This window comes from Papilio xuthus, unplaced genomic scaffold (genome assembly GCF_000836235.2).
Source record: "Papilio xuthus unplaced genomic scaffold, Pxut_1.1 DF827679.1, whole genome shotgun sequence".
Classification (NCBI taxonomy): domain Eukaryota; kingdom Metazoa; phylum Arthropoda; class Insecta; order Lepidoptera; family Papilionidae; genus Papilio; species Papilio xuthus.
The window spans coordinates 2,029,463-2,045,883 of NW_013530970.1; the positions used below are offsets into that span (position 1 = coordinate 2,029,463).

General features: G+C 34.1%; 1 protein-coding gene across 1 annotated transcript in view; it reads left to right on the forward strand.

Moving 5' to 3' along the window:
• The window catches only part of LOC106117835 (uncharacterized), a 55,101-nt gene that overhangs the window by 32,098 nt on the left and 6,582 nt on the right, over window positions 1-16,421 (forward strand). Inside the window, exon 2 of the mRNA XM_013312300.1 lies at window positions 11,588-12,543. Coding sequence (XP_013167754.1) covers window positions 11,595-12,543 — 949 coding nt within the window. The 5' untranslated portion in view covers window positions 11,588-11,594. The remainder of the gene's footprint in view (window positions 1-11,587; window positions 12,544-16,421) is intronic.

The following is a 16,421-nucleotide window of genomic DNA, read 5'->3' on the forward strand; positions in this document are numbered from 1 at the left end:
CACTTGTGCGTTCGTTGTGAAAGTTAACAATAATTAAGTTGTTATATAAATATATATTTTGAGACCGTCTCGACAGACGGGTGAAGATTTAAATAAAAACCGGTATCTAAAAGTTCAAGGACCTTTTTTTTAATTTGGAATGTGAATACTTCCTAAGACAAATCAAATTATTTTTTATTATTATATAAGGTTCATATACCTTCCTGGTTATAACAGTGGTAGACTAGTGGTAGACGCCCGCTTTAACATCTTTGCACGAATTGGCCCGGCTCGCCCGGTGAAATACCACGACCACACAGAAGACAGGCGTCAAGTGGAAGCACTTCCGCGTTTCGTTTGATGTGTTTGCGTCTCGGAAGCTTAATTTAGTCCTCTTTCCCTTCCCACCCTTTTTCTTACTAGGAATGGATGAGATGTGGAAGTGGACTTTCCGGATGAGAGGATGTATGGGAAGGGAAAATCTTTCTTTGCACCCTATCCTCCGTCGATTAAAGGTAGGCAACACGTATGCAATTGCGTATGTCTATGGGCAACGGTCACTTCGCTATTTCAGCGATTTCGGTTGGCGTCTAGCTCGTTTGCCACCTTATGATACATAAAAAATTACAAGTGCATTGACTTACACGTCTGTCCTTATAAGAATTTATAGGCCTGTAGCACACAGTCGAGAAAGTACAAAAACTTAGCAAAGATGTAACTACGAGCTCCTTGCACATTAGATTCGCTGGAACAAACTCAATTCAATATCAAAATAGTTCTTTTTTTGGGTCGTTTTCTGACTCTCTTGAGCTGACTTTTTTATTTATTAAAATACATTTAAATATCTTATTTAAATATCTCATTAAAATATGTTTCGTCTCGATTCCGTTTCGCTTTCGAAGAACAAAAGGCTAGATATATCTGAATAGTATTGCAAAGACGGATGCTATATTTTATTGAATTCGTTACAGTCGCTCGGTGACGGATTGATGTCCCTCTGTCTTCCGCGTACAACGCGCGTCGCAATGTTTTTGCAATAAATGTATTATTAAACATTCTAAGTTGTAAGATTATAGTTTACATTAAATTCTCACCTGTGGGCCTAGCACGAATATTTGTGACAATCGCCTTCGTATCGTCATCGCCAAATTTATGAAAATGAATATAAGAATTTTGGTATACTTTACGATAGCTGCACAAATTATAATGCAAATTATGTCGATGACGATACTAAGGCATAATTTGTCTCAGACATTCATGCTAGGTTCACTGTAGCTTAGAGGTTGATTTACAAGCGTAACCCTAGCAAATCTATATTAATATATTTGTAGGACTACCAATGTCAGATCTAAATAAATGTCTCATCTATGGTCGTTGTCAGCCGAAGAACTAAGCAGCTACCATTAATATGATTATCTTCAAAGTATATTTTTTTTTATATCATAAGGTGGCAAACGAGCGAGCGGTCGCGGAGAGAATGCACAGAACGAAAAAAATTCCCTTCCATGCTTCCTCTCATCCAGCAAGTTCAGTCCCAATTACCATCCTTTCCTTATAAGAAAAAGGGTGGGAAGGGAAATAGAACTAATTTAGGTCTCCGGGACGCGCACTCATAAGACGAAACGCGGAATTGCTTCCACTTGACGCCTGTCTTCTGTGTGGTCGTGGTATTTCACCGGGCGAGCCAGGCCAATGCGTGCGAAGATGTTAAAGCGGCCTCAAAAACTGTTATAGTAGCTTAACATTTTCTGTTTCTTTCATAGTATCACTATGTGGCCCTATGAATTTTGAATTAGGTTAAAATAGGCGCCATCCATTAAAATAATTGTAAAACATTTCGTTATTCGATTATTGATTTTGAACATCAGAATGCGTGACTCCCGATCGAGTTATCGTCACGTACTAATCGATTATTATCACAATACTATTGTATCGATTTGTATTTCCGAGCGCACGTCTCTATTCAAGTTTTCTTTTTCTATTCGTATTGTCCGACAATACTTATTACAAAATATATCGTGCCATCATGTCTAAATTATTGCAATTCTGTATCGATTATTTATGCAATAATTTTCATAATTACACATTTTTTTAATTCTTCCATCTCCAAATAAACAAACATATTGTTTTAAGGCAAATACTTCGTCTGAGAATCCTTTAAGTAATGTAGACATGTCCCGGCCTTGTGTGTTGTTTTGATTGACGTGCGATACACAATGCAGTGTCGTTTTGTTTTATAGCAACGACCATAGATATTGCTCCATTGTTTCTGGCTTCATGAGCTAATTCAGCGTGTACACGTCACGTGACGATCCATTCTTAACGCATCAAGTTAAGATGATTTGTAGAGACAAATACAGAGGTATATGCCATTGTTAATATAACTAATTTAGAATCCTTGATTCATTTAAGCGTCAATAGCCTAATGGTTAAGGGTACGGATTTCCGATCACGAGGTCGGGGGTTCGAATCCCGCCATTCGACTATTGTCGTTAACCATATCCTAGCACAAGCTTACAGCTTATTTGGAATGGTTAAAGAAATATTAGTAAATTTACACAAAAAATCTGCTAATATTTAAAAAAAAAACATTGATATTAAATGAAGACAATACTATTAAGATGTCTAAATAATTAGCATTGAATGAATCAAAATGGATACTAGCTTTTGTGAAGATCATATTCCTGATCAATTAATTGATAGACACAGTAAAGATTTAATAATATTATAAATGCGAATGTTTAGATGTTTGTATAGATGGACGTTTGTTATAAAGTATCTACAGAACGGCTGCATGGATCTCGCTGAAATTTGGCATAGACGTAAAACATAGTAGATTATGTGTTCTTCCAGACAATGTTCTACATCTATGCCAAATCTTAGCGAGATGAAAGCAGCGTTTTTGGAGTTACCTTTTAACAAACATCCATCTGTCAATCCAAACATTCGCATTTATTATATCAGTAAGATTATTTGATTTTTTAAATTCGACACGAACAAAGTCGCGGGCTACAGCTACATTACGCAACCTGTCTTTTGTACCGAAATAATTTGCAAGGAAATTGTAAGCCGTTAGATTCCCATAGAGAAGGATGGCAGCGGGGTCAAGCGAAAGCGTCTCCCATAACTATCAAATGCATATTACATAACGCCTGCACATCCGAGGTGCATTTGCACGCAAAAACTACGTAACATCTGCATTAGATGCCCGGACCGTGGGACCACACGCTACGATTTGTCTAACACTTCCTATCTGCTATTTGTTCTACCTACTGAATCATAATATACATTATCTAGCTGTCGCCCTCAACACCGTCCGCACGGGATTAAAAATAGATAGTAGCCGATTCTCATACTTAATAATAAAATTCATAAAAATTTAGTGGAAGTAACAAATCGCTTCTTTGACCCTTTGATACACTAAAAATAAATTTCATAAACTGTTTCAGTCCCGGTCACTAGCATGATTTCATTAGGAATTTTTATTTAGGATCACTCAAATATTTGCAGAAAGAAGCTTTCTCAGTTCACCTAACAATCAAACAATTTAAATTAACTATATCTGCATTTATTCAAGAAATCCATATTGTATATTTCTTATGAAAATATGAAATTAACACAATTTGATATGTGTTAAGAATACATTTATTTACTTGGCAGATACGACTTGACGATGGATGGTTCACAAATAAAAAAAGAAAACTAAGAATCGAACAATCAGGTGCGGAATTACTAAGTAGCAAAAATAAAAACATAGAGACGAACTAAGAACCTTCTTCTTGAAATCTGTTAAAAATAATGACTGCAGGTTTATAAAAGTCATCCAGGAGACTTCTATTTTTTAAAATGTTATATTATAAGATGGCAAACGAGCGAGCGGCTACTTAAAATCGCTGAAATAGCGAAGTGACCGTTGCCCATACACATACGCAATTGCATATGCGTTGCCTACCTTTAATCGACGGAGGAGATGATGCACAGAAAGAAAATATCTTCCCTTTTCATGCATCCACTTCCACTTCCCATCATTTCCTTATAAGAAAAAGGGTAAGACTGGAAAGAGGACTAAATTAAGCCTCCGGCAACGACACGTTAAGCTCCTTCGCTTTACACATCACGATTTTCATGTTCGTATGTATGACAATAAGCGTACAAATATCAAGACCACGAAATCCTTGTTTTATCCTTACAATATTCGTGAATGGAATATCAATTTTTATTGACGTATAAGGTCTTTGACGTGACCTTGGCATGGTGTTTTGTAAAATGAAATATACATCAGTATTATGTATGAATGAATGAAACGGTTGTCCGTCCGTCTGTCTGTCAAGTTTATTAATATAAAATTTCTATAACTGTAACGAAATTAGTAAATAAAAGTGCATTATCAAGGAATCAGCGTTCAATTAAGGAATCTTATATTTATCTTGCTCTCTAAGTATAGAAGTCTGCAAAGGCAATAATTAAAAGCGCTTTTCCGAGCGTTAATAGCGTAATAAACAAGTAAAGGGCTTCGGGTTTCGTCGTAAATTCATTGCCATCGGAGCCCGTGGGAGACCAAGGGCACTGCGCTCCCGTTTCCTCATACATTGTACTCGGAAATTTATTTACTTTTTGACTAAGGCTACTGAAAAGTACACTATTTAGATTCTTAATTGTACCTTGTTAGGTTTTTTTCTTATGCATTATTTTGCTGTATAAATCTTACTTCTTCCTAATATTATAAATGCGAATGTTTGGATGAACTGATGTTTGTTTGAAGGTATCTCCAGAACGGCAGAACGAATCTCGCTGAAATTTTGCACAGACGTAGAATATAGTCTAGAAGAAGACATATGCTACTAATTATGTTTTTTTTTAATTCCGCCCGGACGTTGTCCGGGGATAGCTGGTTACCATGTAAAATCACGTCTTTGAAAAAGAGGCAAAAATTATGTTTTTTGTTAAGTTTTATGCGGTCGTATTCAATAGGTATATGATTTAAAATTGGATGTTGGTAAAAAGGTTTTTTTTTTCACTTTTACAAAAGAAAATAAACTTGACATCATTCATATATTTCGAAACACAGATTTCTTTTATTTACGACATTTAGAGTTAGTTACAATGAATTTAATAAAGAACGAACAACTTTGTTAGTTCTAAAAAACAGTGTAAATTTAGAAATCGAACAGAACAGTTGCTAAGCGAATTCGTTGTGTTTGTGCGGGACGTATTCACATTTATCACACACTATTACTTTCTCGCGATACCAAGTAAAAGTTGACGAACTCGCTGTCCGATCATTGTGGCCGACCATCACACCAAAACGTAATGCATGCACAATAAAATTATTATAAGTGTTAATACTATTTTAATACTTATAAAAGCATATCGTTATCCCTTTCAAACTCATCAGAAAAAAGAGAGATAACAATATTGAATACTAGTTCTCCGGCAGTAACTTCACGGTAAATAAATACATCTGATTTACAATGGCATTACCTAATATCTCTTCCTATTTGTATTCTGTAATATTTCATGATTGTTTCTTCTTTCAAACTAATAACCTTAAGAATCGCAGTAATTTAAACTCATGTTGAATTATTACAAAATTAGTTTGTAATTTTATGAGGTCTCATTTTTTTTTTAATCTTTGACGTATAAAAGTTGTTTTACGTTTCAAATATACGTACTTATTGATATCACTAAAGTAATTAAAGTTAATGTTTATAAGATATGCTGTTTAATATAAAAAAAAGTAAAATTACACATCGGTGTGTAAGTGTCCCAGCTCGTGCTAACAAGACAGACTCCTGCGCAACTGTGTGTAACGTCTTAAGACGAGATTTGCTCATTATATCTTGAGTTATTATAAAACCACGACGCCCGCGGAAAGGAGATACTTTCTACAAATTTCTATTTGTTTTTTTCATAGTCAATTATGAAAATATCTTGTGTAGAGGTCCTCCAAATGTCTAACATAATATTAACAACTTCACACTTCTACAGTTTTTATTTTACTTATTCATCGTACGATTAAATTAAGTTTTATAAATAACTAGCTATCGCCCGAAATGCCGTCCGTGTGGGATTAATAAAACTTTATCGATCATAGAATATGTGTTCTTCCAGATGTTCTACATGTGAATGTTCTACATCTATGCTAAATTTTAGCGAGATCCATACAGCCGAGCTGGTGATACCTTCAAACAAACATCCATCCATACCATAAAGTTGGCATAGATATAGAACATAATCTGGAAGAATACATTAGCCCAATTATTAAGTTTTTTTTAAATTTCGCGTGGACGTAGTCTTATACATAATATACCCAACCGAGCTGTTAGAACCTACCCTTAAGTAGGTAATAATTAATACCCCATTGGAAATGGGGTAAAATGGTACTTTGAAAATTAATTTGAGTTATGTTTTTAAAATTCAGTTGTGTATCAAAGTATATTAATGAGAACGTATAAACATTAAAAAGTAGTTTAATGTCTCACATAAACTTAACCTAAATTTCTTAATGATTTTAAGCGTTTATTTTGTTTTACTAAATTGTGATTTTCACTTGTTTATAGTGCATTTTTATATCATTAGTGAGAAGTGAAACTTAGTAACATTTTTGTTTAATACCAATAGTAGTTGCTACACGTTTAGTTTTTAAACAGAAGCTTTTGTATGTTGTTATGTTGGTTTGAATATTTACTTTTTTCTTGGTATGTAGGTTAAGAATTAGCAAAGAGTTTTAATACAAAGAAATATATATTCAAACCGAAATATAAAAAATCATGAATTCTTGGCCAATTCTCAATACTTTGTTTATACTATTATCTTTTCATGTGGTCAAAGTAAAAATCAAAACAACTCATGACTATCTTCTTCTTACTAATATTATAAATGCGAATGTTTAGATGGATGGATGTTTAAAGGTATGAACAGAACCGGCTCAAGTTTGGCATAGATATGGAAAATAGTCTGGAAGAACAATAGGCTACTAATTAAGTTTTTTTCAATTCCGCACGGACGGCATCCAGGGCAATAACTAGTACTGAATATTTACTAACAAAGATCTGGGCATTACACATATTGCCTACATTAATCAGTTTGACCATAACATACGTATTAAGTTGCACACAATAGCTGTATTGTTTGTCGTTCCCACGGTGATATCACCAGCATCCATGGATAGTCGAGAAAGTAGAGAGAAGATTTCAGCGTCTGATATATTTTGTGTTGGATTACACGCAATTAGCTTTAAACGCATGCGACTATGTGATGTTGATAAAACGTATTACTGTTAATTTAATTAGCTTGTACTAGCTGTCGCCCGCGACTCCGTCTGCGTGAAAAAACATAATTATTAGCTCTACATACGCGCCAAGTTTCAGCGAGATCCATTTAGCCGTTTATATGGGATAGAAAAGGACTGTTTTTAGGGTTTTCCCGACAATTATTCGAATTATTCTAACCTTCTAAACCTTCCTTAGACCTCCGCGAAATATATATATATATATATATATATATATTTCGCGGTACAAGGATAACTTTAGTTATTTTTATATTACAAAAATCATAGATAAAATTTCCTATAGATGGAGCGCTTCATACAAGTTTGCGTCAAATCGATTTTCGAAATGTCAATCCCCGGAAGCCTTTTTCTTTGCTTCACTTATAACCCGGATTACGCTCTTCTTACTTATAGGTTATTATGATAATTATAAAATTACTAGCAAATGAAAATATTCGCAAATTATTACAGTAAAATGTAATATAATTTACTGCTAAATATAATTAACGTCATTTTAAGTTCTAATTTATCGTGTATTTTCACTGCTGGAACATTCGTAAGATATAACAGTATCTCTGTTTCCAATTAAAAAGGGAATAAAGAGAAAGTGCCTTTGTTTTTCACCGTGAAAGCCCAAGGTTATATGTTGTTTATTATTATGCATACATTAGAATCCACAACAGCAGTCTACAGTATGATCTCATAATCTATTTTGTATTCTATGTCGCCTATCTTGTGTAGATTCAGACATATATATGACTAATATAACGACAGAATGACCTATGATGTTAATGATATAGTTATTTATATCTTTTTATGGCAAGCTTTATCTCGGAAGAGACTTCTACGGCGTTAAGGACAACGGCCACTTCCACTTTCGTTACAACATTGACCTAGAAAATAATAAGCAGGTTATAAATAAATTTACAAAAGTCATTTTATGACCTAAAGATCGATGGCTCTGAAGTTTTTCTAAATTTTGACCTTTGCTCAAAACTCATTTAAAAAAAGAATCTGATATTAAAATTTAAATCTGACGTTTATAAAAAAATAGTCAAAATAATTAAAATAAATTTTGCTTGTTTTAATTCGGTAAAAATTACACGTCTTCAAAGGGTCAAGTTTTATATGAAAAAACAACTTAAGGTCAATCTGACCTTCAATACTCTTGGAACCGAACGCGAGTTGAGGTGATCATGTTTTTTTATCTGTGGTCATCGCATCTTTATGTCATCATCACATACGTGTTAATGTTACATAGCAAATAAGAGTTTTTTTTTCAAACATACAAGTTTTTGTTTCTTGTGCTTGCCGCTATAAAGTTAATAGTAAAAATTGATCGAATCGATATAAAGAAACGCGTCCATTAGCCGGATTGGCTTTGACTTGATGCGATGCGGACGCGGATGATAGACGCAGCGGCTAAGTAAAATCATACAAAGTAAACTAAAATTGCGGGCCGTGCGTCCGGAGCGAGCTAATGGACACGTACCTTTTATGTACGACGATTTAACAGTGGTAGAGCCCACTATAACATCTTTGCATGAATTGGCCCGGCTCACCCGATGAAATACCACAACCACACAGAAGACAGGCGTCAAGTGGAAGTGGACTTTCTGAATGAGAGGATGCATAGAAAGGGAAAATATTTTCTTTCTGTGCATCCTCTCCACCGTCGATTAAAGGTAGGCAACGCATATGCAATTACTTATGTCTATGGGCAACGGTCACTTCACTATATCAGCGATTTCATGTGACCGCTCGCTCGTTTGCCACCTAATAATATAAAAAAATATATAATAAGTGCTTTAGCCTGTTAGCAAAAAGTTCATTTAACAATAGAAATGATTCAATAAAACAATCGGCCGATTCTAGTGCACTTTCTATTTGTTCAAAAACTTACGACAGACCGTATAATTATGTGAAAAAGCATTGTCACAGTGAAACACGCATTAACAATGTCACCGTGGGATCTTTGCGATCTTCCCTCGGATTGGGGACCGGTGAACATGCTTCCGTGTTTCTGTCTATCTTAAATTTGCTTAATAGGCCTTGGATTGAGATTTAGATTATATCGCAATATTAATCTTACTAATATACCTTTCCTCTACCACCTTTATATCTTAGTACCAATATAAATATGATGAATGTTTGTTAGAAGGTATCTCCAGAATGGCTCAACGGATTTCGATAAAATTTGGCATAGATGCATAGTTTGGAACGACTCATAGGTTATTTAGTTTTTTTTTAAATTCCGTGGACGAAGTCGCAGGCCACAGCTGGTTATTTATACCAAAATTCACAATTCATCGCTCCCATTTATTAAATTGGAAACATGGATAACAATATATTTTATATATGTATACCGACAGTGAAAACCCACACTTATCTTCGTCAGACTTTACCAGATTATAAGAGATGTATTAGGCTTGACGCCTATAGCCACATTCCTTGTACATTATCACGAAATACAGTTGTACTCAACTATTGGTCACTAGTAAGTAACGCTTTAGTTATTTTGTAATTATAATATTTCGACATTTTTACATAATATTACCTCATTAAAACACAATGTGTGTCAAAAATATCGCAACATAAGCGCGTTACACTTACATTATGAAGTGTTCGCATTATAAAGTTCACCCAGTTTACATCTGGGGTCGGAAGTGCGCCAGATATTATGTAAATTTTATCCCATCGATTGTTTTACACTGAGAATGTGTGGCCCAAGTTATGAGAGTAAGCGAGTCTTCATAAATAGCATAATTGGACAAATAATCGAACTGAATATACTACAGCAAGAAATCTTAAAGAAGGGTGAATGGTGCGTTGTTACGTTTCAGAATATTTTGGCTTCAAAGCGCGGTTATATCGACATTTTAATATATTTATGGCATGATGAGATATACCACATTACTTAATAACTCCTCGAAATACCTGTATGGAGCTTTAGTTCAGAAATGTTAGCGTTTTCTATTATTATTATTATCAACAACAAAGTTAACTATAAAACCTTAAAAGTGCTCAACGTCGCCTCTTGAAAAGATGGTTCGGTCGAGTCTACGTGGGCACCGCGCCCCCGATAACCCGCAATATCTTGTTAATTACACCACAGACTATAAATTTACTCATCACCAGGAAGCGAAGCGTTTCTTATCGCGGTCGTAGCACGATTACGACAAATCTATTGTTTTAATAAAACTTCTTATATTACGTACACATTATATGCGAAGCTTTCACTTGAGTCAGGGGTCGTCAATCTCATCGGTCAGAGGTTTAATCTTGAAATTACAATTTAAAGAAACAGCACCATAGTATTTTTATAACAAAAATTAATCATTTTAATTATACGTTTATTATCATGACAGTTAAAAAAACATATTATTTACGCATAGTTAATATAAGTACGTAGAGAAAGTAAACTGATGTTTAATTTCATAATTATTACAGTATAACATGTGAACGCAGTTTTTCTTTTGAATTTTTTTATATCAATGTAAACGATCACTATTTAACAGCACATTTGGTTTTCCAAGCGATTACAATTATTCGAAATATTTATTTCTAGATTCCGCGAGGACGAAGTAGCGAATGGAATCTACAATACACAAAAAAATTACCGGATAAATTTTCCCAAACCAAAATAATGAAAGTTTATTATTTTTTTAATTTCTCATAATTAAATCAATAAACTTTAATATACATTATTTTTTTAATAATAACGGTAGTCGTCAAACTTGGAAAGCTTCAGATGAAAGTAAGTGAAAGTACAACCTGCTTTAAACGAAATATAATATATTTGATGTTTATAAAATTAAAGCGGGTCCTTTAGTATGTATACATACTAAGTATATAACAGAAGCGTCGGCGGCGCAGTTGTTGCTTGAGCGGACAGATCTTAAATCTTCCAGGTTCGATCCCTGCCGTTTACCAATGATGAATTTTATGAACATTTAACCCATTTTCTTACATTATAAAAGAAAATATTATGCAACCTGCTATAGATAGAAATTCAAAGATATGGAGTCATCAAACCCGCACTTGGCCTGCGTGGTTGATTTTGGTTGAGTCACCTCTAACTTCAGTAGGCTCCAAGCCTAAAGGCTAGATAGTTAGAGACATATAAGCTGACGACTTACTACAATAAAAGACTTCCTTAAAACCGACATCGACCGAAAACTTGTTAATTTACGGTTATGTTTACTTAACAGTATCTTGTTTTATTAAGTGTTCAAGAACATTGCAATCATGTACAGTTTTAGTACCGTGCATAACCAAATGATAAACTACTTATCTACCAGAAATATTATCTCACCATGAATATTTTCTTCTTTACAGATTCACGATGACGGTGAAAAAGGCAGCTCGTACTGGCGGGCATGCCGTCATCGTCTCCAGGCAGAAGTTACATTCCAGCCAGCAGTTCGATATCATGCCTGTCACCAAGTCACCACCACTGATCTACAATATCATTGTCGGCTTCAACGAAAAGGATCAACTCCAATTATTAACAAAAGATGACAGCAAAGACGACGACAAAAAACATAAAGATTACAGTGAATTTCTTAACAATAAATACGAGAATATCGCAATAGATGATATAGCTAATTGCGTTAATATTGAAAACTATCCAAACTGCGAAAAAACCCTAGTCTTCTACGTCAATAAGAACATTAATACAGAAGCTATCGCTTTAAGATTCGAAAATGAGCAGGATTTCAAAAGAATATACTTCACTTATAAATATTTCAAAATGCGTAACCGACTGACAAAGAATACAAATAATTACTCTAGTAATGATAACTTATTCTCTAAAAAGAGAACGACTGACTTAATTAAGAATAGAAAGAACAGTATTGACGATTATAGTTATGACAAAACACGATCGGAATTCGATTTACTGCAAACAGATAGTGATGGAGTAACTCACATATCGGTACAGCAAAAAGGTACCAGTCGATTTGACCAACCTTTAAGTCTGATCGGTTTTAAAAGTGACCTAGGAGATACTGGTGAAATAGATAGCATTATTTACACAGATATTGATATACCAACTAAACCTGAAAGGAAGAGATTTTTTCATAGAAAATCTAAAGCACCTTCACCACCTCTACTTCTGAAAGACACACCCAAAGTACTAAAGGGTGAATTTGTCAGAGTAAACGTTGAAAGAAGTCCCGATGTTATACCAAAAGATAATAAACAAAATAAAATACCGGATATTCTTATGTTTAGAGATTCCAAACCAAAAAGAACTAGCCCGACCAGTGCTTTATGGACAGCGAGCAATAAATGTAAGTAACCCTAACATCTCAAGTGATTTAACCTCTTCATTTCATGTTACTATTATAACCTCATTTGCTTCCAAAATAAGCACTAGAGCCGTATTCATTTGACCACCACTGATAGGCTTGGAGCCTATCCTAAGTTAGAGGTGACTAGGCCATAATCAACCACGCTGGCCCAGCGCGGGTTGACTTTACACATATCTTTGAATTACTTCGCAGTTATGTACACGATTTTTTCCTTCAACGTTAGAACGTCGGATAAATGCACATGTGTCGGAAATCGAACCCAGGACCTCCAGATTGCAAATAAGGGCTTAACGCCTGAGCTATCGACGCTCACGTGAAAATCCTATTGATATAAATATTTTTCATATTACATCAGTAGCATTGATTTAATTTGCATTAGAATTTAAGCGAATTCCTTTTACAAGTACACAAGACGTCCTTGTCAATGGAAGGTTGTGAACAGGTATTGGTTTTGTTATAAACTGGTCGGTTAGCATTCGATTTAGTGTAAACAAACAATAAAATAAATTGTTTAATACCAAGTTTAATATTTCTGACAAAATCGGAAACCGTGAGACGTAGAACCAGCGATGATAAAGTTCTTGTGATATCATCACTCATCTCTCTTATCTTCTGTGGTTCTAATTAATTTTATAACAAAGATGTAACAATGCAAAATTAACTTACTAGTAATCCATGAAGAATGAATCTGTTATCATTTACTTACTCTTATTCTTATCCTTTTGAATTTCAATCTACGCTTTAAAAGACAAAATCTTTTAAAACACATCCAATTTTTCGGACTGTATCGGCGGGGCTGTTCTTTGATACAAATTTGGTCGATGACGATACGATAGCACTTGTCGCATTTCGTGCTAGGCCCTCTGTATTATAGAAGTGACAATTGATTTCTCAGTTCATTAGTGTGCTTGGACGTTGTTTGATCAGTTGCTTTTCTTAGCATTCACGTGACGTATGCGTGATAAACTGTTTAGCATTCATTTGCAAATTTTCTTTTGTCTTCTATACCTCTGTACTATGCTAAATGCTATATACTGTAGAAACAAAGATATATTGGACGACAAACACCTTTATACTTGTTATACAAAATTAATATTCCTTTATATTTGCGGTCTTTAATAGAGAAATAGCTTGACGAATCTTAGTTAAATCCATCGCAATAACTCCTTGCGCTTTCATTTGTTCGTGTATCTCATAAAGATTGCTGTGAGTAAACTCTTCTTTAAACTCGTCTTTTAAAATAGAAGATTTTTACTTTTTAACCTATAACCTATACTAGTCTAAGAGAATAATCTCATATCTTACTTCTTACTAATATTATAAATGCCAAAGTTTAGATGAATGGATGGATGTTTGTTAAAAAGTATCACCAGAACGGCTGCATATATCTCGGCACAGATGTATAACATAATCTGGAGGGGGACACAGGAGTCTTACTGAGTTTTATTTTGAATTCCGAGAGACGAAGTCGTGGGTAAAAGTTAGTTATACCATAAATATACTTATTTATGTATTTACTATTTAAGCTGTTGGTTACAAATGTCCACTTAAAATGCAACAAAGCCAAGGTCGACGAAGTGCCTGCGCTTGCGCAACTCCCGAAACTCGCATCAATGTCGGTAAAACAGTCGGATTATCGACGTTTTTTCCTAGAAGTATTGAGTATAATATTAATTTATAATTGCTATAATTACTATTGTAGTTATGTAAACAACTTTTCAGCTTTCATTATTACGCATATTATAAACTACCTAATTACAATGCCTTAAAAGGTTTTTGTTCGATCCAGTACAATATTTTTAATACATTATTTTCAACCTTACTGGCTTGCAAACACATATTTAGTTATTAAAAGCAAGAACCTGTTTTCATTAATGTGTTAATTTCAAATAAAGTAAGGCCTCTACAAACATGTACTGACAAAATTTACAGCTAAACTGGCTTGGAATTTTTGCTTTACTACACAGTACCTATACGTTATTTTTTAGTACGTTTATCACATACATAAATAAACTAGCTGTCGCCCTCGACTCTGTCCGTGCGGAATTAAAAAAACGTTACAATTAACCTATGTGGTTTTCAAGGGTATGTTCAACATCTATGCCAAATTTCAATGAGATCCATTAAATTATTCAAACTTTCGTGAGACATTATAATAAACTTATATAAAAACGGCTGAAGACTCACGTATATTCGTCCGGTGGCGGCACCGACTAGTTTCGAGCCCATCGGGGTCCCTTCATCAGGATGAGTAAGTGACGGGCCGCGTCCGCGAAATAATACCAGTCCCAAACTAGGCTCGAAACTAGTCGGTGCCGCCACCGGACGAATATACGTGAGTCTTCAGCCATTTTATATAAGGATGGGTGAATGTTTGTTTGAAGGTATCGTCTAAACGGCTGAACAGATCTTAATTAAATTTGGCACAGATATAGTTCATGGTGTGGAAGAACACATAGGCTACTTATTAAGGATTTTTATAATTCCGTTTGGACGTTGTCACGGACAAAAGCTAGTGTAATATAAAGCAAACAAAACATTCACAACGAAAGTTCCAGATATTGACAAATGAGTATTGAATAACGATTCATATAGCATCAATATTTTTGCGGATGTCTTACCAAACAGTGTACATTTTTCCCACAACATTGTGTTGAATTTTTATAAATACTTCACATTTTATGAGTTTTAAAAATTAAATTTTGATTAACTTTTAAATAACGAAAGTGAAAGAGGTGTTCCAGTTTCGGGCCAAATAGAAGTTTGTATTTGCTTATCACTCTGAGTCAAGGGTTTGTTTGTAATATTTATGACTGTAAAGAAATGAATAAAGACCTAATAAAATTGTAAATACAGTCGGACCTGGATAAGCGAGAAACCTTTATAAGCGAGAGTCATTGTCCGCTTCCGACAGACGACCTCCATAAGCGAGAAACTTGGGTTAGCGAGAAACCTTTATAAGCGAGTAAAATATTGCATTCCCTTTGACTATTACTCTTAGCCAGGGTCACCTGTTCTTATGTATTTAATATACAACTATTAAATAAATCGATTATAAAATAAAAAGTGAAAATATAATTTTGTTTGCAATTTATTATCAAAATAGAAAGGAAGTAAGAGGTCGTAAACATGTTTAAGTCAACAAACTCTAGCAAATTTCACGGCTTGTTGATTTTCATACATGTCAAATTGACTTGTGGTGTAGAGATTATTATTATAAAATGAATTCGCTAACCTCTCTCTATCCCACGGTATTACAACGATTTAATTCGCATACATAACTTTATAATAGTTAAAACCGATGCCTAAATGGTTAAAACCTTTATTATTATAACAGTTAAACACTTTCCATAAATTTTAATAATGAATATAAATCTTAATAATATAAAAGCAAATGTATGGATGGATGAATGTTACAAGGTATCTCCAGAACGGCTGCATGGATCTCGCTGAAATTTGGCATACATGCAGAACATATTCTGGAAGAAAACATAGGCTACTTTTAATCAGTTGCCAATAAAGTTTAAAAAAAACATCAGCAATTTTAATTTTGTACCGTCTTTTTTTATGTAATAAAAATATGCTTAAGATTATAGCAGTCATTTGTTTTACAATTTAAAAAGAAGCGACGGCTTACACATGCATGTGGTTTATTCAGGTAATAACATACAGAGATATAGTGTTGTCTCTTATTTTTAATACGAACGAAAGGGATAACAATACATACATTGCAGTAATACCTCACAGTAACTTCATAACCATTGTTTATAAAATAACAGTTGTGTATATTGTGTTTGACTTACTGATAAATTAATTTATACACATATGAAGTCAAAGATGTCACAATTTTGTTATAG